General features: G+C 35.9%; 1 protein-coding gene across 1 annotated transcript; it reads right to left on the bottom strand.

Moving 5' to 3' along the window:
* Positions 1-425: 425 nt before the first annotated feature.
* On the bottom strand, positions 426-19,412 carry LOC110379697 (uncharacterized). Its single transcript, XM_064035085.1, has 8 exons — positions 19,383-19,412; positions 7,611-7,916; positions 6,318-6,448; positions 5,542-5,761; positions 5,011-5,175; positions 4,448-4,565; positions 3,809-3,951; positions 426-2,969 (listed from the first exon to the last, which is right to left on the bottom strand). Exons 1-8 carry the CDS (start codon positions 19,410-19,412, stop codon positions 2,850-2,852), a joined length of 1,233 nt encoding a protein of 410 aa, XP_063891155.1. The 3' UTR covers positions 426-2,849.
* Positions 19,413-20,194: the final 782 nt, after the last annotated feature.

Below are 20,194 nucleotides of genomic sequence, written 5' to 3'. Positions count from 1 at the left end.
TTATTTATTTTATGATGGTAAATAAGACGTCTACTAACACATTAGTTTAGTTATTATTGTAATTTAACAAAATGATATCACAACTGAAGTGATTATTTATGGATTTTTTACATTGATTTTAAAAAATATAGGCAGGTATCTAACTTATATCCTCCTCTATTAACAAACTTAAATTCAATTTAATAACGAAAGTAATAAATTATTAATTTAAAATAATTATATAATTGTATTAAAATCTCCAATTATCAAGAACCTTTTGTAAACCCTTTCTTGTGCGGCATATTTTTATACAAGGATTTGGGGACACACCCCAAAATCTTTAAGGGGAAAACAATAATTTGAGGGACAATAATTATTCTGGAGCACCTAAGAATAAGCTTTTCAAATTAACAAATCCATGAAAAATTACTTAAAATGGTAGATTATCTTCAAATTGAGTACCTATAAACTTGCAGATAATAATATGACTTTTACCCAAATGTCAACATGACATTTAGTTTCGAGCGGCCATTTTTAATGCCATCTTTGTCACTTCAATGTGCGCAGTAGCGTCAAAAATATTATTATTAATTTTTCATTTCATATGAGTATTCTAACGTAAATGTATAAATATTCTAATTTTTTCACAATTATGACATTTCATATAAAAAGTGCTCGATAAAGTTACGAGTGAAAATATTATCTATCTACAATAAATATATTCTAAATATTTTTCTATTTACTAAATCTAAGTTGGCCCCTTTAGTGATACTAACTACGTGACTTAGTCTAACTAAGTTATAGACTAACTAAATCTATATTTTGTACGTGTGTGTGTGATGCACGCTATATTTTGTAAAAAAGCAAACTTGCTATCAACTTTTTTGGTTATTTAACCACTTGAATATCCAGGCTTTCTCAATAGTTTTTTAGATTTTCAATCTTGAATTGATCTCCACGTCATCTTTTTGTCCTTTTGGAATACTTCTCAACAATTTCAAAAGCGGGGTGCGTTCGTACATTTGACATTTACAGCGTTTTCACACGAGCGGATTTTCAGCTAGTTTTTTTAACGTGCGACACATTCCGCGCAGAAAATCCGCTAGACTGTAAACGCTGTTAACTTCGATGACTTGTTGTTTCGATTGGACCATAAAAGTTTCAACTTAATTAAATATTGAGAACAAGTTTGCTTTCAAAGATTCGATTTAAAAAAATCTATAAGTACTTAAATTTTAATTAAAATAAACTAAACATAGGTAATTACACCAAACTTGATATAAGGTGTAATATTTTTTTCATTTAAACAATTTATTGTTTTAAAAAGATTTTTCTTAAAAACTAATTAGGTAAATTAATAATAGTAAGTACTACAGTATGTTTTTTAAATTGCTCTAAAAATAGCTACGGATCTTAAACTAAGGCACTTCTTACATATGTGTGTGCGTCGTTTTTACAAAATATTTTGGATATAAAATATATTATAATAAACGTGTTTTATATCTTATATTTTTGTGCTGACTACGACTGAATTTGGTTTGTCGACTTCATCACTGACCAGTGACCGGCCATTTTGGATTTTGTAGTCCGTTATTTTTAAATAGTCAGTCACTAAATTAATAACTGACAATTTCACCGGTTATACTGATAAAGTCTCTGAAAGCCTATTAAGAACTTCACTGAACTATATGTTTTGGTTTCACAGGTTTTGAATCTGGCAGAAACTATAAGCAGCCTTTATCTGGCAGATAGCATTAACTATCAGATAACCAACTGGCGCTTTGTCGGTAAGGGCCCGTTCAGACAGACCGGCTCGGAGAGCAGAGCAAATTCTTAACACGTTGAAAATTGAGTACTTAGTATTTGAAGTAAGGTTTATTTTTGCATGCTCACTGCTTTTGTCATTGAGAATGCTCGAATGCGCTCGGTGGGAAATTATAAGAGGAGCCGACCGGCTCCGATCGTGTATTTTTTCTTGACATTTGGCTCCGTTTGCATGCTCTTTAATGCTCGCGCAGCCGATCGGCTCCGGTCTGTGTGAAAAGAAAAATGCGCGCCGATGCTCTCCGACCCGGTCTATCTGAACGGACCCTAACCAGTGAAACCGGGCCTTAAAGTTTTATTATGTAATTTTTTATATTTCTGTAAAGATGTAAATTAGTGATTAACGTCGACTAAATCAAACTTAGTCAAGTCTTTTAATTTTAACTTTAAATTATTTTTCTTACAGATTAAATTTTTCCTTACTTCTAAAATGTAATAATAATTTATATCCCAGTTTTTTGTATGATATTTTAATGTTAAATCTAAATCTATCTTATTCGGCACTTTCACTGCTCTCGAAGAGTCCGTCTTATTGATATTTTATATCAATAGTTAGCACTGTTTTTGTGTGTCGTTGCTTTATATAGTTTATTAGTTATTTAATACAATATTTTTTCAATTATCTTAATGTTTTTTACCTTTTATTTAATAGTTTGTAGTTGTTTTAAGGACATACGACGTGTTATGAAAAGCATGAATTCAATAGTCAATTTAATTGTAGATACCTACTGGCTTACATATTGGTATTGTTGTCCCTGTTCGGGCGCCAAAATTGACACGGCAATAAGCCACATATTGACAAATTTTAATAACCGTTGACAAGAGAAGTTGTTCTTTTATCTATCTCAAAATCATAAATTGATTTGCCTCACTTTCTTCAAATTTAAATTGCTTACTGTCTGTTTTAAAATGTGGCTTATTTTTATTTTTCTGCAACATAACATTTCTGACATAAATTATATCTGTATTTTTAACTATAAAAACAGCAACTTTACACATCATCATCCATTTAGCTCGCTGACTAATCACCTGGCTAGGCAAATAGTTTAAATGTGTGTGTTCAGTGTTATCTCTCCGGTGCCCTGCTCATAGAGGGCGCGGACGTCGTCGTGTGTCATCTGCGACACTGTCGGGATCTTTGACACGTTGTTCAGAAGGGGTTTTACCTGAAAAACAAATAAATAAGTTCCATAGTACCTAATATAATAAATACGAAAGAAACTTTATCCCTCTCGACTTTGGGTTTCACGTGGAAATTAGTAAACCGATTTAAATGAGATTTGTTACACAGATCATGATAATACAAACAAATTAGTCAAATGCGTTAAGCACCTGTTAAACGTATCTTTACCTTTTTTGTAAAAGCACCAATATACTTTTTTTAACGACGTCAAAAATCATCAAATGAGGGGTCATTTGTGGGTTAGCAGCGGTGAGGGAGTGTTAGACTCTTACTGACTAAAAACCGTCGTGTTCCGTCGTAGACCTTTTATGTACCAGGGCCGCGGTAACTCTTTCGAACAACCCGCAGCCCAGGCAGAACCAATATACTTCATCTAGACTCTACAGCTTGACAGAGTACACAAGCTACTTTTTATCCCGGTGCGTGAAGAAGGACCATCGTGACGCAGTTGGAAAAGAGAGGGACAGCTAGTCATTCATAAAGGTCTATATAATTTGTTAAGGAATTTAGTACCTATATACTTTGTTGCATCACTACATAGTATAAAATAAAGTCGTTTTCTCTGTCCCCATGTCCCATTGTACGCTTAAATCTTCAAAACTACGCAACCGATTTTCATGTGTTTTTTTAAATAGATAGAGTGATTAAAGAGGTTTATAAGGTTTACATGTATAAAAACATACATTAAATAGTGGGGAAATACTGTTATCCCGTGCGAAGCCGGAGCGGGTCGCTAGTTTGATACAAGTAACAAATATGCTATATCTTTATTGCTCGATTTCAACCCACCAAACTAAAAACTAAACCAGTTCCCAATCGTACCTTATTCCCAGTGATCCCAATGAATCCATTCCCCACTCCATTGTGCGCGTTCCCATTCGGCACGGCACCGTTGGCGTGCCCGTTGGCCAGCGCGCCGCCCATACGAGACACCGCTGTCGCGAACTGCTGCATGCTTGATACTTCTGTAACGAAAGAATAGAAAAGCCTTTAGGACTGATTTATCTACACTTTTTGTTTGAACATGCTAATCTGAGGAAAGACTGGTTGGATCACAAAATTAATTGTACAGTGATAAATAGCTATTTAGGCTACATTTTATCCAGGTGCGTGAAGTAGGTAATTCCCATTCAGACTGGCGATTCGAATATCCATTTCAAAATTTATATGACTGCATGAAAATCATTTACAATTCCTCGTTCAAGCATAATATACATTCTGGATGAAAAAACAATGTATATGTATTATGACGATTGAATGAATCGTCAAGGTATATTTTGTAGGTTAACATTTTCAAAACCTATAAGAAAATAATCGCAACAGCTCGCTGAACTATACCCGAAAAGATCCGTAGCCATTATCTGACTGAACTGTACTTACCTACTGGTTTTTAATGCATATTGATTTGACGAAGTTTTGTCAAGAAAAAGTAAATGGCCTATATTTCTAAATTTACTACACCTTTCTTGGGCGGTTCTTGTGGGGGCATGGCGGCCAACGCTTCAGCTTTCTCCATCTCTTCCAGCAGCACGCGGGAGAACTCCGCCTGCACTTCTGGAGAATCCGTGTCGCCGTCCACCTGGGGATTGGTTATTACATCATATCATCAATACACTAATGTTATAAAGACTAATATTTGTTACTTCTTCTCGCGCAAGCGGCTCAACGGATTTTGAAGAAACTATCCGAGTGCGGGATATGGTTACCTGTGAAACTTCTGCTGGTTGAGGTAAGTAAGTTATGTAGACACTTTAGATTGCAGAAGAATAAGTTGTGTAATATTTCAAAGCTTTGTAAATGCCATTTTTTAGTTTTTTATATCTTTTCATGGCACATAAGCAATTGTGTAGGAACTAATTTTTTGTCAGTTGCTGATATTCGATATTATTGCTGTCGTATTTTTAACCAACTTCTTACTATAGATTGTTAGAGCACAATTTCTCGTCAAACACAAACAGCATATTTGAAAATACTCCATTTCTGATATAACCTGACTATCCACTAGATACTGATAATCAACTTACAATAACCAGCCGATGATCCTGGTCCAAGCTCTTCAGCATCGGCAGACTGAGCTCCCGGAAGACCTCGAGCCTCCGTCGGAAGGCAGCCACCGAGTCGTCGCGTCTGCCTCGCCCTAGTTGCAGCTTGGAGCAGTCCAGGAGTACCATGCGAGGGGATATGCGGAACTGGAATGTGGAGAGCAAGTTATTAAACTGAATTCTCAAGGAGAGTTTCTTAACTTGGACGTTTCAGCGTTCTATTATTTAGGTTGATTACTAGGTAAGCTACAAAGGATACAATAATTAGTACAGACAGCAAGACGCGTGAAGGAGCGAAGACAAACTTACTAATTTTCGAGGAAGTTGATAGGCTGCTGTGCAGATGTTATACTGCGTTATACTATTTTACGTTAGCAAATAATTCATATGAAGTTATAAAACACACAAAAGTGCATAATGGCTCTTCCACGAAGATACGTATTAAATTCTAAAAGGTAAAAATTCACCTACATTCTATTCTTCTTATTGCTTATGAAAATATGTGTTACCTACCTCAGTCTGAAACTGCTCCATCTGCTCCATATCCCTAGGATATCCATCCAGCACCAACCCATGGCCCATTCTCCCGGCATCCCCCACGGCATTCCTCACCAGCTTGCTGACCAGCTCCTTGGGAGCCAGCTCACCGCCGCTGATGGCGGAGCGGGCGAGGGCGCCGTCTGATGCTGGTCTACCGCCCGCGTCTGCTAGGCTGCGCAGACGCTGGCCTAAGCTGGGGGTTTGGAAGAAGTTGGGTAATTAGTGGTGTTGGTTTATGGAATATCAAAGTCTTAATGGCTGAATTATATAATATTACTAGCTTCCGCCCGCGGTTTCACCCGCGTCCCGTAGCCGGATGGTGACAAAAACTACCCTAAAACCTTCCCTCAAACCCGGGTCTAAGTTACCTCCCCTCTAATTTTCAGCCAAATCGGTCAAGCCGTTTTCATGTTATGTTACAACGGAAAGCGGGTTCCATTTTTATACATATATAGATAATTGTAGGTATATTGAATTTTTTCTTCTCTCCTTGCTCATGATTTGAATTTATGTCCGTTCCATTTCTTTAATATTCGTTATAGGTAAATATTTCAGTTTTTAACTTATTTTACTAGTATGTACACTAATATTATCTGACTACGAAGTAAAGAACAGTCTTTACTACCGACAAACGCACACCTAGTCCAAGACGGAATATTTCTATGCTTCGAACATAGAAGTTCATCTGTTTTCTTATCAGGATTATGTCTCCTCGAATCAGTAAGACTAACAGATGAGTAATAATTTACCTATAATGCGTCCATCCCTGCCTCTGGGCGACTGCTCGCTGGCAGAGCGTCGCCTTGTTACTGCCAGGGCCGCCCACCACCCACAGCAGCGGCGGCGTGGTCGTCTCTCCACGGACTCTTATCACTTCAGGCTGTAGGGAGAAGAGAAAGCATTTATAACACTATGACAATCTTTCAATGAATCGGTCCTACGAATATATGTGCGTCTTAATACATAGGCTTCCAGCGGTGCCCAACAGGGCCAAGGTCTGCCGGGGCTGCGGGATTGTTTGAAAGAGTTACCGCGGCCGTGGTACATTAAAGGCCTACGACGGAACACGACGGTTTTTAGTCAGTAAGAGTCTGACACTCCCTCACCGCTGCTAACCCACAGCGGGAGGGTCGTTTGATGATTTTTAAAGTCGTTAAAAAATGATTTTTGTATACAATTATTTATTGGCATGTTTTTGTAACTTAAAAGCCTCGTAATCTAAGCCAAATGTACCCGAGTCCGAGCTTTAAAATATTCTCAATCGCGACCCCGATAAAGCAACCATTAGAAGTAGCGTAGAACTCTTAAATCAACAACATCGGCAAAAATAGATAAAATGCTCCGATTGTCTCCATTTACGGTGAAGGTTCTTATCAACCTTGAACAAATCACTTATATCTTACAATACTAGGACTTAAGTATGCCTAGAAAAGTACCTAGAAACGGTAATATTTTTCTACAGTTTTTCTATAAACGTGGGCCGAATTGACACTTAAATCGAACCATTTTTTGTGGGAAAAGACACCTGTGATACGAAATTTCAGTTTATTTTATAAGTTTAATAAAGAAAATCTACAAAACACGTGTTTAGGTCAAGGAGGTGTTCGCTCTGACCTCTTTAGTTCCAAAGGTTGATAAATGCACAAAACATATTTTCTGTTTAGTCACCGCCCTTGTCTATGGGGCGATGTATTTTTTTTAAATCGTTATAATCGACAGGTCGTGGGTGGATGGTTGCGGATTCTTTGATGGTAGTCTGACTTTGATAATAATTGAGGTCCTCCTTATGGTAATTATAGTGATTAATAAAATAATCACAGTTTCAGGTTATCCTTGCCTCTCGTATAAATTTTGCGTCACAAGCCCAGACGGACAGGAGAAGTTTTTAAACAAAAAATAGAATTTCGTTATCTACTCAAAGATCCTGGTGGTATTCCATCCAGTGAGTTTTGAAAATTGCTCTCCTGAATCAGGCATAAATAATTTAAGTTGTTTTTTGAAAACACATAAGATTTAGAAATTGATTTTGCTCCATAAAGTACCTTTGGCGAAACCAGTCTTTCAGAAACCTCCTTCACAGGCGCCGGCGCAGCTGGCATCACAGGCATCGCCGGCATCACAGGCAAAGCTACAGGCACCACAGCAGGTACCACGTTCTCTTCTCTCCTATTCCTCTCTTGTGCAGGCGCTGGTTCTACTCCAACGATCTCTCCAGGTATACCACCAGCCCCGACTCCGACGCCGCTGACGCCGTTCATCGTGGACTGGTCTTCTGTGGTGCCCAGGATTTGGAGTACGGCAGCTCGGAAGTCCTTGTATACTTCGTCGGGGTTGCGCTCGCCGTTTACCTGTGGATTTTGATGAAGAGTTATGAAATGAGGAATTTGGTTTGAATTGGAAATATCTGTAGGCTCTGTAGCCTAATAGATCTTTCGGAAACCCTAGAGGGCTTAACTGCTAACGGAATTGGGAAATGAAAAAAATATGGTTTATTTCCTTTTTGGAAAATAATTTTTGATTTAAAATGGATGAAGCTGACAAAAGTATGTTTATTTTGTCACTTCAATACGAGTATATTCCACCATATACCTATGTAACTAATATTTTTTAAAGAGGGATCTGAAACAATAAGAGAGAAGGAGGAAGAGTTTTTTTAATATCATTACATACGGCATGTGGTACCTAGATATTACACTTTCAGTGGCAAAGTAAAAACTTCACACAGTTACAAAACATGATATAAGTACATTCAATTACCACAGCCAACTTCCTAACAAATTAACTGGAGTCATACATAGAGGTACATTGAATTCTTGATTACCACAGAGTTACTGGTAATTAAGAGCACGTTAAAGATGCACGCCCGTTGACACAGATATTCGGGCTAGTAGGTATATCATGCATCATATATGTGACCCGTTGGACTACAGCCCTTAATGATCTTGTTAGCCAATAACCCAATTTACAACCGTAAAGAAAAACTTTCAAGAAGTTACATATCTCGGGACCAGGAGCTTGGATTGGTAATGGGATGTATTTAACGCCAGCCAAAGTTATAATTTTATACTACTCATCATCTACCTAGACTTCCCAACAAATTGAGATCGGCTTCCAGTGTAACCGTACCGCATCAGAGGACCAGTGTTTTACATGGAGCGACTGGCTCCTGATTACCTCCTCTACGCAGTTATGTGCTTTTGGTAACATTTGTTGCCAGATTCTCTGGCTTATAACTACCCGAACCTAGCCAATTTAACGAGCCTTCCAAAGCACAGAGGAACTCTTCAAAACATAGACATCATCCACGGACCGACCGCGCCAAGTGTTGCTTAACCTTATGATCGATCCCAGCTGTTACTTAGCCCATAGCCACGAGTCAGCAAAACAGCAAAACAAATAATTCCTCATAATTCTAAAAGGCACGAGTAAAAGCCAATTCAGGTCGAAATGATATCACAAAAAATTCATGAGCTTTCAAGGAAACAAACTGTTTGCTGCCTTTTTATTTATTAACTTCTTGATTATTACCTTTCGGTTATGAAGTAACATATTACAAGGCTGCTGTCAAATGGAACGGCCCATTGTTTATATTTTTCTTTTGTTTTGTTTTTTTCTGAGGAAAATGTTGAAAACCGTTTTAGAATAATACTTAAATTCGACTGCCTAATCGGCATGTTTTAGAATGGCATTACAAATATTACAATTCGAGTAATGTCGGATAAATTAAACGTAAATAAAATGCCAAGATAAAATCAGGAACAAATTGCCATTGTCTTTGATTAATACCCTATTTATCTACTGGTCAGAATTTTCGCATTTTCGATGGAAAACGTATGATTGTAAATTCTTAGCAAAAACCGATTTAAACAAAAAAAACACACGACCTTGCATTTTCAAATCAATTGCAAGTCGAATAGCTAATGCTCTGCAAATAATATCGGCCGCAAATATTGGAATACATCGCCCCCTCTTTCAAATGTGCCCCACCTTTCAAGTGGGCCCCACCCTGTTCCAAGTGGCCCCTAGCATCAAAGTGCCACTGTTTTATGTGGAAAATGTCAGTGGCCTATCAGGTACACTTGGTGTGTCCCACGGTGTACCGTAAACCTACAAATGTTGCATTATTTATGCATCAGACTGTAGGGCTGGTATAGGAGTACCTACTTACTTTTTAAGTCCTATACTTAATAGTGATTCATATTTTGAGTCGTAATGTTGAGTTTTGTTTCAATTATTTTTTTTAACAAATCAATATCATTTGCTTTAATTTTTATGACGGTGATGAAAAAAAAATCTGGAACTCCAATTATTGAAAAAGTTTTGGTTATATGCAACCTGATCATGGCGGTTTCTGTAGGGTCCATAGGAAACGAATATTTTCCGCGCCCTTTATATATGTCCTTTCTATTTTATTCATTATGTATTTCACGCAGAAATCTCTTAAAATCTAGCTTACAGATACATTGAGATACGGCACATGGATTTAATTAACATGTAATACTAAAGTTATTCGCAAAATGTATCTATAAACGTACGTAGTCAGATAATTTTTGCATTTGTATTTCTAGGCAAACAACCAACGCATATGTGGTCCCCACATAAAGTAATAAGTACCTATGCAGTTCCGAAGGTCACAGAAAATGAAATAACCTCTCTGTATATTTTCTAAAAATAAAGGAGTAAATATTCGCATCTAAATAAATTAAATCTACAAAGTTTCATGCGAAAAAGGAAGGTACACAAAATTCAGGGAAAAATCTCATAAAAATTGCATCCCTAATATAAGTATCTCTACTACGTGACACAAAAGAAATAGACGAGAAAGGGGATTCCTAGTCTCTTCGTCATATTTTTTATCTACAATACAACACCTCAAATGCCTTCGATGTCTCCACCAAAATAAACACTTAAGTATCCGAAATTCTTTACGTTCAACGAACTACAGTTCTACAAAACGTTCTGACGCCCACGTTCCATATAACGCAACACAAAATAAAACCTCCTTCTTTGTGAAGTCGGTTAAAAATCAATGGACAAACTTGGTGATTCAGACATAATTGTTAAAACATGGAGTGACAATTACATATGTTGTTTCTCATGGTATCGTCGTGTTTCGAGCCTCTTCCATAGTATTTGGGGTCAGTGACGAAAACTCCAAGCCATAAGTGGTTATAAATATTTTATGCCGCGTGTCTAGAAATTAATAACTATTCTCGTATTTTCGAAAAAAATATGCTTTCTTTTAGAGGGATATCTATATAGTTTTTGGTGTCTTTGTTACGAATTATTTTGTGGTGGCAAAGTCATAAATATATTCTTAACAGTTACGTAACTCCGTAGCAGTCTTGTTCCTTAGTATCATCATTGACCCTAAATTGCAATGGGGTGCCCACATCTTAGCACTGTCAAAGAGGCTGAGTTCCGCAGCTTATGCAGTCAGAAAAATAAGACAGATTACTGACGTTGCTACTGCTAGGCTCGTGTATTTCGCTTACTTCCATTGTATTATGTCCTATGGTATTTTACTGTGGGGGGCAGTGGCTGACGTAAACTCAGTCTTCGTTCTCCAGAAAAGGGTAGTTCGTGCAATTTATGGCCTCGGCCCTCGCGAGTCATTAAGAGAATTATTTAAAGAAATTGATATACTTACACTACCTTCTCTTTATATACTAGAAAATATCATGTTCGTACGCAAAAACTTAAATCAATTTAGTGTTAAAAGTGATATACATTCCATTAATACAAGAAACAAGCACAAGCTAGTAGTTCCGAGATTCAGATTAACGAAATCAAATAAATCGTTTTTAGGGAATTGTGTCCGTTTTTACAACAAGCTGCCTAAGTGTGTAACCGATCTCACGGATATAAAATTTAAGAACACTTTAAAATCCACCCTAATTAAAAAAGCTTATTATAAAATTCAAGACTTTGTTGACGATAAAGATATTATATGGCGATAACTCATCTCTCCATGTGTGGCTTCCCTGGCAATTAAACGACTTTTTCTTCTCCCTTTGCATTGTATAGATTTACAGTTTAACTTTCTTGCATTGTATAATTCTGTGAGCTTACTATTGTAATGTAATAGACTGTTTGTACTGTGACTATATTACTTTTTAAAAAGAGTGTCTATGGAGTTTCTTGCCGGCTCTTCTCCATGAGACCAACTTTTTGGAACCGTGCAACTAATGTGACGTTTCATGGCCTATGTGAAATAAAAAGATTTTGATTTTAGTAATTAATTATTGTTAAAAAAGTAATTATCAATTGTCCCAGTAACTGGGTTATGGAGGTCAGGTCTATAGGCAGTTGGTCCAGGCAAAATATTGGTACCTCATCAGCTGAATCCAGGTAGACTGAACGCCTACCTAAACATAGTTGGGAAAAGGCTAAACAGATGAATAAGTATCAATTACAGTCTATACAGCTGAAATAATGTTAAAACTGTCATGGTCTTACTACAAGAAGTTAAACAGTCGTTCGACTCGAGTTTAAGAAAATTCTCCATACATTTTCTTAAGTACATGAAGAAACGTTCAATAGGTTTTCTAACTCCGACTTCGAAAAGGCGGGAAAGATTAATTACTTAACAAATAACATGTGTGTCGACACCAAACCAAACAGTCCACAACAAAAGCAGGTTTTATCAAATCTTTTGCTATTACAATGAATGGCTGTCATCAATCATTCATTTTATCAATAATCTTGCCTAACGCGTTCACAGTTTATGCTGAATAAACTGTCAATAATTTTATATTAAAATATCTCCATACAGGTAGGTACAATTTGCGCCAATTCTGGGAATGCGTAGTAATGTTTTGTTAATATAATTTCCTAGCTTCTGCCAGCGGTGTCACCCGCATCCCGTGAACTTCTGCATAAACCCGAATAAAAAGCTTAAAGCTTTTTCGATAGATAGGCTACCTAACACAAATTTTTCAAATCGTTCAGGCCAGTCGTTCCTGAGATTAGTACCGTTTGAACGCACTAATCATAGCATAACAATGCTTGAGCAAACGAACAAACTCTTCAGTTGTAAAAAAATAGTATGCTTAGATGATCATTATTATGAAATGAATAGTAGGTAAACTTTGGACAAGCAAAGAATCTCAACAAGAGTTGTATAAACAAATGCGAAAGGTGTAAAAATCCTGAGAAATGGAAGTTAATTGGCACGAACTATGCCTTAGGTAGGTATGCTATTTTTTTTTTATTAGCTATATTCACTTAACAGTACTTACCTACTTGTTTTCAAAATCCGTAGGTATATATTTTTACGAACATATAAAATTATTCGACACAAAAACAATAATTTTTCGCCCCAACATTATAGGTGTTCCACAAAGACGAAGTAATCGAACGGCTCCTGTATTTTTAATTAGTTCATGCCAGCTGACCCCTTTATTTACTTTCGATACCGACGGTGGAATGTATCGATATTTTCATTACATACACACATTACCTTCAAGGTAACGCATTTTGCAGGTAGCTGCCTCAAATTGCTGTCTCTATGAAAATATAACGTGTTTTAGGTATCTTTTGGGCATCTATTACTGTTACAGCCTTTTTATCGTCCCATTGCTTGGCACAGGCTCCTCTCGCACGGAGAAGGATTGAGCATTAATCACCACGCTCGCTTGCTCAATGCTGGTAGGTGATTTCAGACTCAGGCTTATTTTTGTGCATCTATCAGACTTTTAGTTTAATACCATTCTGTGTTTAATTATACTTTGTACTACGACTCTACATTGACCCCATAATTCTAGAGGGAAGATTTTAAGAAACTGTAATAAAACGTATCATCAGGGTCTTTACTTAATTTCGCCAATATCATCTTAAAATTTTCTAAAGCTCCTGTCTGGAAGAGTTGCTTTTCAGTGACAAGACCGCCAATCGTAATTTTACTTATTTTTAATAGTTTTTTACCATGGTGTACAATAAAAAACAGTGTGTCTACCTATCTCTCTGTATTTTCATGCTGGTAAGATCCACCGGTCCACTGCTGCTGCCATTTTTACTGGCTTACCAGTACCCAGTAGCATTCGCTCTACATAAAATATTGAAACAGAGACAATGTATGTAAAAGCTCGTCAAACATCAACTAATTGTCTTGTACAAGTGTCAATTACAGTAATCGATTGCTGTAGCTCGTGTTTTGTTTCACTATATACGCTTCTACACTGTTTTCAAAGAACTAATGTAGAAGGATATCAACGGTTATGTTTTTATACGTAGAAATATCCTAGTTTGTACTTTAGCGTGAAAAATAAGTGTGTGTCCTTATTCTTCTAGTAGTCACTGAGTAAAACTTGCCTTTTTCTGGCTTAATCCTTTTTGTTGTATTGATTAACTTTGTGAAAAGATATACCTATTAGTTTGGTTGTCACATGGGCTTATTTAGTAGTAGTAAGGTTCGGAAGACGAGCTGTGAAGACCCCAAATTAGAAATTAGGATAGGCAAGCAAATATAATTCGATACCGTTAAAATTGTGACGATTTTTATCCGCTCAGGATTAGGAAAAAGGAGGAAGAAATAAATAATAGTTTAAAAAAACTAAAAAACACGCTTTTTATAGAACAACGAACTAAAAAATAGGAAATAAATTTTAATGAATTTAAATTAAGAAAACAGTGTTAAAAATTTCAATGAATATAAATTAATAATAGTGTGAATACAAAAAAAAAATATTAAAAAAAAGCGTGGGGTGCATGGTGTCAATAGTTATATATTTTATTGACAGATATGAGTACAGTGATTTTCATTTCGATAATATCTTAAAAAGCACCCCACGCTTTTTTTAAATATTTGTTTTTTGTATTCACACTATTATTAATTTATATTCATTGAAATTTTTAACACTGTTTTCTTAATTTAAATTCATTAAAATTTATTTCCTATTTTTTAGTTCGTTGTTCTATAAAAAGCGTGTTTTTTAGTTTTTTTAAACTATTATTTATTTTCTACTTTTTAGTTTGTTTTCAAACTATTATTTGTTTTGTAGAATTAAAATTCTCTTTAGTATACAAAAATTTGTCAATATTAGAGAAAACGGCTAAAGATAATTATTGGAAATAAAAATTAACATCGAGTCCTGCCTTATCGACTGTAGAGAAAAATTCTAGAAAATTTTAATTAATTTTCTTACCTTATCGACTATAGATGAAAATTATATAAATTAACAAAGATCATATTTTGCAAATTGAAAAGCCTAGAAGTCGGTGTCTAATGGATGTTACTAAGTTAATTTTGCCACCGACTTCTAGGCCGATGCACCTAAAATTAGTTTTTTTTGCTTTTTAGTGTTTTGGGAACTCGGTTTAATTTTTTGTAAAAGGTTATTTATTTAAAGCTTTTCAGTGATACGAATAGTTGTCACTATCCATACAAGTGGGAAGTTCTCATCAATACAAAGAATATAAGTCCAAACGAGGTATTTTACATATTCAGTTGTCGAGTTCCCTTGACTTTCTCTGGTCTCCATCATCAGGTCAGCTCCAAACCTTCACTGTTGCATAGGTCTTGTCAATACGAATAATTTAAGCCCAAACACGAGGTAGTTTACATATTCAGTTGTCGAGTTCCCTCCATTTTCTCTGGTCTCCATCATCAGGTCAGCTCCAAACCTTCACTGTTGCAAAGGTCTTGTCAATACAAATAATTTAAGCCCAAACACGAGGTAGTTTACATATTCAGTTGTCGAGTTCCCTCGACCCTCTCTGGTCTCCATCATCAGGTCAGCTCCAAATCTTCACAGTTGAATAGTGCTTTTAGGCGTACACCTAAGCGTCAAGTTTTTACCCTATGTATGCCTACAAGTTTTGAAGGTTGCCCTCGATTTCTCAAGGTTTCCATCATCAGATCCTGACCTGATGAATATGGGACCAACTGGCAGCTATTCCAAGTCGAACAAAAAAAGAATCACGTAAATCGGTCTATAAACCTCGGAGTAATCGATGTGTTTGTGTAACCTCCTCCTTTTTGGGAAGTCGGTTAAAATGGAATAATTTTATCAAATTAGTGTATTGTCATCGGTCCTCAATAAATCTACAAAGTTTGAACGAAATCTGGCCGTTTAAAGTGGGTCAAAATCGCGCCCAAAGAAGTCGGTTACAAACAAACATACAAACATACAAACCTACAAACATACAAACATACAGGTGAAGCTAATAAAAAGCGTGTTAAAAAAGTCACAGGGTTTTGCTAAGCGAACTATCAGTACCACAAAGTTCAAGACCGGTTACATAACTTCAAAGAGCAGATACCCGCTGACCACAAACAAGGCTTCACAGAACACGCAAAGAACGTCCATGACCATAGACACAAAACCTACATGAAAAAAAATCAAACAGACAGTTCTCTATCGATAGTCTCGTCATACTTAGCCCTAGAATCTATTAAAAATGCATGAAACTAGTCTGTAATTGGACAAATATGTTTACCAAACTAATATTCGACCTTAAACTCTTACTTTAAGAGTCAATATTGAATGTTAACATTGTACTGATAGGTCCTTTTGTAAACAAACGTTTTAATAGGTAAATTCATTTGGTGGGCTTTGTTTTACAATAGAAAGGCGCAGTTTATTTCATAATGTTGGATATTTATGAAATGATACATAGGTACCTTATCTATACGAAATTATATGTAGGTGTTGTTTTGCCTATGTTTTTCATTGCAATTTGATTGTGCCTGAAGTACCTATCCTTAGAAGAACAATTCTCATCACATATCTTTACTGTTCCGAAGTTAGTCACAAATAACTTCATGATAGTCAAAATGTAAAACAAAACAATACCATGCATGATGTGCTAAATACTTGACTTCACAGGAATCCTCCATTAATTTGAAGATGAGAAATCAAAAGACCCTAAAATTGGACCCTCAAAAAACCCTGCAATAATCTACAGGACCTAAAAAATTTGAACAAAAGACAGAAGCCACAGGTAGGTGTATCGTGTAGAGGTGAAAGATCACTATCATGCATAAATAACGGGAGAATAGGTGATGGATGTCGCGTGGGTAAGATACTTACCACTACATGATCAAAAGGGCAGGATGGAAATACGTAGAATGTCGTAAAGAAGTTTTAGAAGAGTCTAGAAGGATTCATAAGGCAAACGGAAGGTATGGATTGATTCCTTTTGGGAAGACAATAAAAATTGCATTTTTTTTATATTGTCTACATGAAGTTTCTTGCTGGTTATTCTCCGTAGGGCGATCCCAAATAAGAATTGGCATAAGGGCAGCAGGATGATGATGATGATTTGGACTTAGATATTAATGACCTCATAAAATAACCGAGTGAAACCGTATATAACCCCTTCTTTTTAAGAACAATATATTTTCGCAACTTTAAACCATGAAATTTCTCCTCCACCTAAAGGTTGACTGTTAGAGAACGCCTAAGGCGTTAAGTCCGCTTTTGTACATTATTTTTTTGTGAAAATGTCTGCAAAAAGTATAATAAATAAATAAACCCCTCAAAACATTCCAAACTCTATTTCAATCATTTTTGACTTTAACTTTGTAGGTACTCATTAAACCACCAAAATAACCACAAATCCCATTACCAAACTTAAAAACCTCTTTTTTCGACAAGTCGGCTAAAACCCGACACCACCACCACCAAACCACGAAGTAAAATCATGTCCACCACTAGTGACATTGTACATTGACCGTCACGACTCGATCGATAGGCGAGCGACACGAGTGTTTTATTCAATACCATCGATTGACAATGGTAGGACATTACTGGCGTTTAATGATGCCACTTACTTTATCTTTAGATTTTGGAGAAAGTATTTTTGATGTGTCACAAGATTTTATGGATGATGAGGGCGTCCGCTAGCGATGTTACCCGCGCCCCGAGGGTACTACACAGCCCGCACCCAGATAAAATATATCCTATGTGCTATTCGTATTGCTATCAAGTTCCATTAAAATTCATCCCGTAGTATTGGCGTGAAAGAGTAACAACCATTTCACAGTTATGACTTTACTGAACAGTTGGACTGTTTAAAATACCTAAGATAATTTTAAAGTTGAGTCTTCTAGTTTTCGCTACTTCTTTGAGCACAGCAAAATTTTGTAAGTATCTTTTAGGGTTTGTTAGCGACACACACTCGGTGTTTTATTCAATACATGTGATTGACAATGGTAGGACATTACTGGCGTTTAATGATGCCACTTACTTTATCTTTAGATTTTGGAAAAAGTATTTTTGATGTGTCACAAGATTTTGATAATGTGAGCAGATTTTTTGAGCTGCGATAGTCGATAGATGACTTGCTTCGGCGCAGCACTGGCTCGGCGTCCTGAAGGAACTAAGTACCTACTTCTCGCATAGGTACGGATAGAGAAAGAAGCCTATGTGATATGCTGATATTTAGGCTCAATTAGTACCTACCAAGTTTTACAATAAATACATCCAGTAATTTTAGCGTAAAAGAGTAACAACCAATTCCGGAGTTTCATAACAACAGTACTGGACAGTTGGATTGTTAAAAATACCTACGATGATTGTAAGATTCTTAATCTTCAACTTTTTACGAATTCTTAATTGCAAAATTTCATTGATCAATTCTTGAGAGAATTAAACATATATTTCAGCATAACTTTGTATCTTTTAGATCTTTAATTGTAAGCTGTCAAAGTTAACTGTACCTACGTCTATGTATGTGATTACTTTCACAATATGCTGCAAATACCTAGTTATGTACTGAAATGACAACATAATATATAATAATGAGTCACTACAGACAACAATATTGCATTTCTATCGCAACAATAAATAATGACGCAGTTGTAGAAATATTACGATTCATAAGTATAAATTAATAGTCTTTCACAAATGTTGAGAATTTATTCTATACTTAATGCATAATCGATTTGTTTACTGTCTGTGTTTTTATGAATAAAAAATGTCAATAACAATTGTTTTTTGTTAGTGTATTCTTGGTGGCCACGTGCTTTGCTTAGTTTGGTATATCTTGAAACGATGAAAAGATAAGCAAAACTTATGATTTTAAAAAATATGCACAAACAGATCTCAAAACTAGGCATTTGAACGTACAATTTGCTGATCCGATAATTTTCCTCCAAGATACAAGTTCTTGAAAATCACTTAACAAAATCGACTATGAAAAAAATTACCAAAAACGTTGTGAGTAGTTTATGATTTCCTCCATATAAAAGGAGTTACATAGTTTAATAAAAACCAACTAATATTCAAATTTCCAACAGTGCAGGGTCACAAAAACCATAATCTACGTAAAAACATAAACAAAATGAGTCAGCAATAAAGCTCCGTAATGGTATCATGAACGTTCATAATAAATTCAATAATCGACAAATATTTCTCATCAAGCGGAGTATCCGTACAGAAATACATACTTTTTTATGTTTGTTTTAAGAAATTATTTGCATGATAACCAGTGAGCTATGACATGTCAAATTATTTTTAGTTCAAGGGAGTATTTCATTTGTAAACGTCATCTTAATTAATTATGTAGTCTCAAAATCTAGGAGACAATTATCTATTTATTTGCAAAAAATATGCTGTAACAGTCCAGGTATTATCATGTGCCTAGCCTTTTCCCAATATTTATCAATCCAGTGACCTGGGTCCTTCTTAAGACTGGCTGTTAAACTTGTTAAACTAGCTACACGTAAGTACTGCCAAAGATGTTCAAATGACAGCTGGAACCCACCAATTTAACGTAGGGGAGACCTGTCCAAAACCGTATACCCGGGCAAAACCGTATAGCGTATGTATTTCTGTTAATAATTCAAAGGACGATGGGCGTTTTGGTACCCTATCCAACAGTGTTGATTCTAGTACCATTGCGTAGGTTTTGGCAAGGCAAAAAATGTTTACTATGACGACTTGTCCCAAATCCTTGTCCATTTCGCGTGACATCGACTAATAGAATGTGTAATGTTCATAAATCATCAACGTAGATGTAGTTCTTAAATCCAACTGTATTGAATAAAAACTGGTAAAGTAACAAAAAAACAGGAATTTGGCCTTCTTAAAATGTTTGCCTGCCGACTGCTTTAAAAAAAGACTGTGCAAACCTTTGCAGTTCACGCAGAACTAGCTTATGTATTTGATGAAAGTCTTTCAGTATTTACAATCAATTAAGGTTGAAAAGTCAGGAGACGATGTTAACATAGTACATATTACGACTTAATCTTGCTCCTCAAGAGGTGCTGAGATAATGATGAATTTCTTCTTAAAAAAAGACGAATAGAAATGTTTTGAACTTTTGTCAAATCAGATGACGATTGTGTTTCCGTAGTATGACTCCATAGACTATTACAACCTCTAGATTATAATAGAGTGTATCTCAAACGATGTAAGATGTCTATTAACTGAGGTTAAAATTATTACACTGACGACATTTGCCTCTTAATGAGTTTGCATATATGGATGATATACTTGTTTCTATGTCGATTCAATTTTTGTCGTTACTCGGATCGGACAGCTAATTGAGGCAAGCCCCATAGTTTTTATTATTCTTCACGTAAATACCTTTCTAATGATATATCATACGTTACTGTTGGATCGGGTACCAAATCTCATACAAAGTGCCCATTGTCCTTTCCCGCGCCATTGCAGCTCAG

This window comes from Helicoverpa armigera, chromosome 6, assembly GCF_030705265.1.
Source record: "Helicoverpa armigera isolate CAAS_96S chromosome 6, ASM3070526v1, whole genome shotgun sequence".
NCBI classification, from domain to species: Eukaryota; Metazoa; Arthropoda; class Insecta; order Lepidoptera; family Noctuidae; genus Helicoverpa; species Helicoverpa armigera.
Note: the sequence above shows the minus strand (reverse complement) of the source record. Positions and strands in the feature narration are given on the sequence as shown.

Coding starts and splice junctions, on each gene's coding strand:
- LOC110379697 (XM_064035085.1), bottom strand. CDS start 19,412: ATGGTACTAGAATCAACACTGTTGGATAGG. Junction 5,762..6,317: donor CAGGGATGGACGCATTATAG/GTAAATTATTAC, acceptor CCAAACCCCCAG/CTTAGGCCAGCGTCTGCGCA. Junction 2,970..3,808: donor TTGGGATCACTGGGAATAAG/GTACGATTGGGA, acceptor TTTGTTTTTCAG/GTAAAACCCCTTCTGAACAA.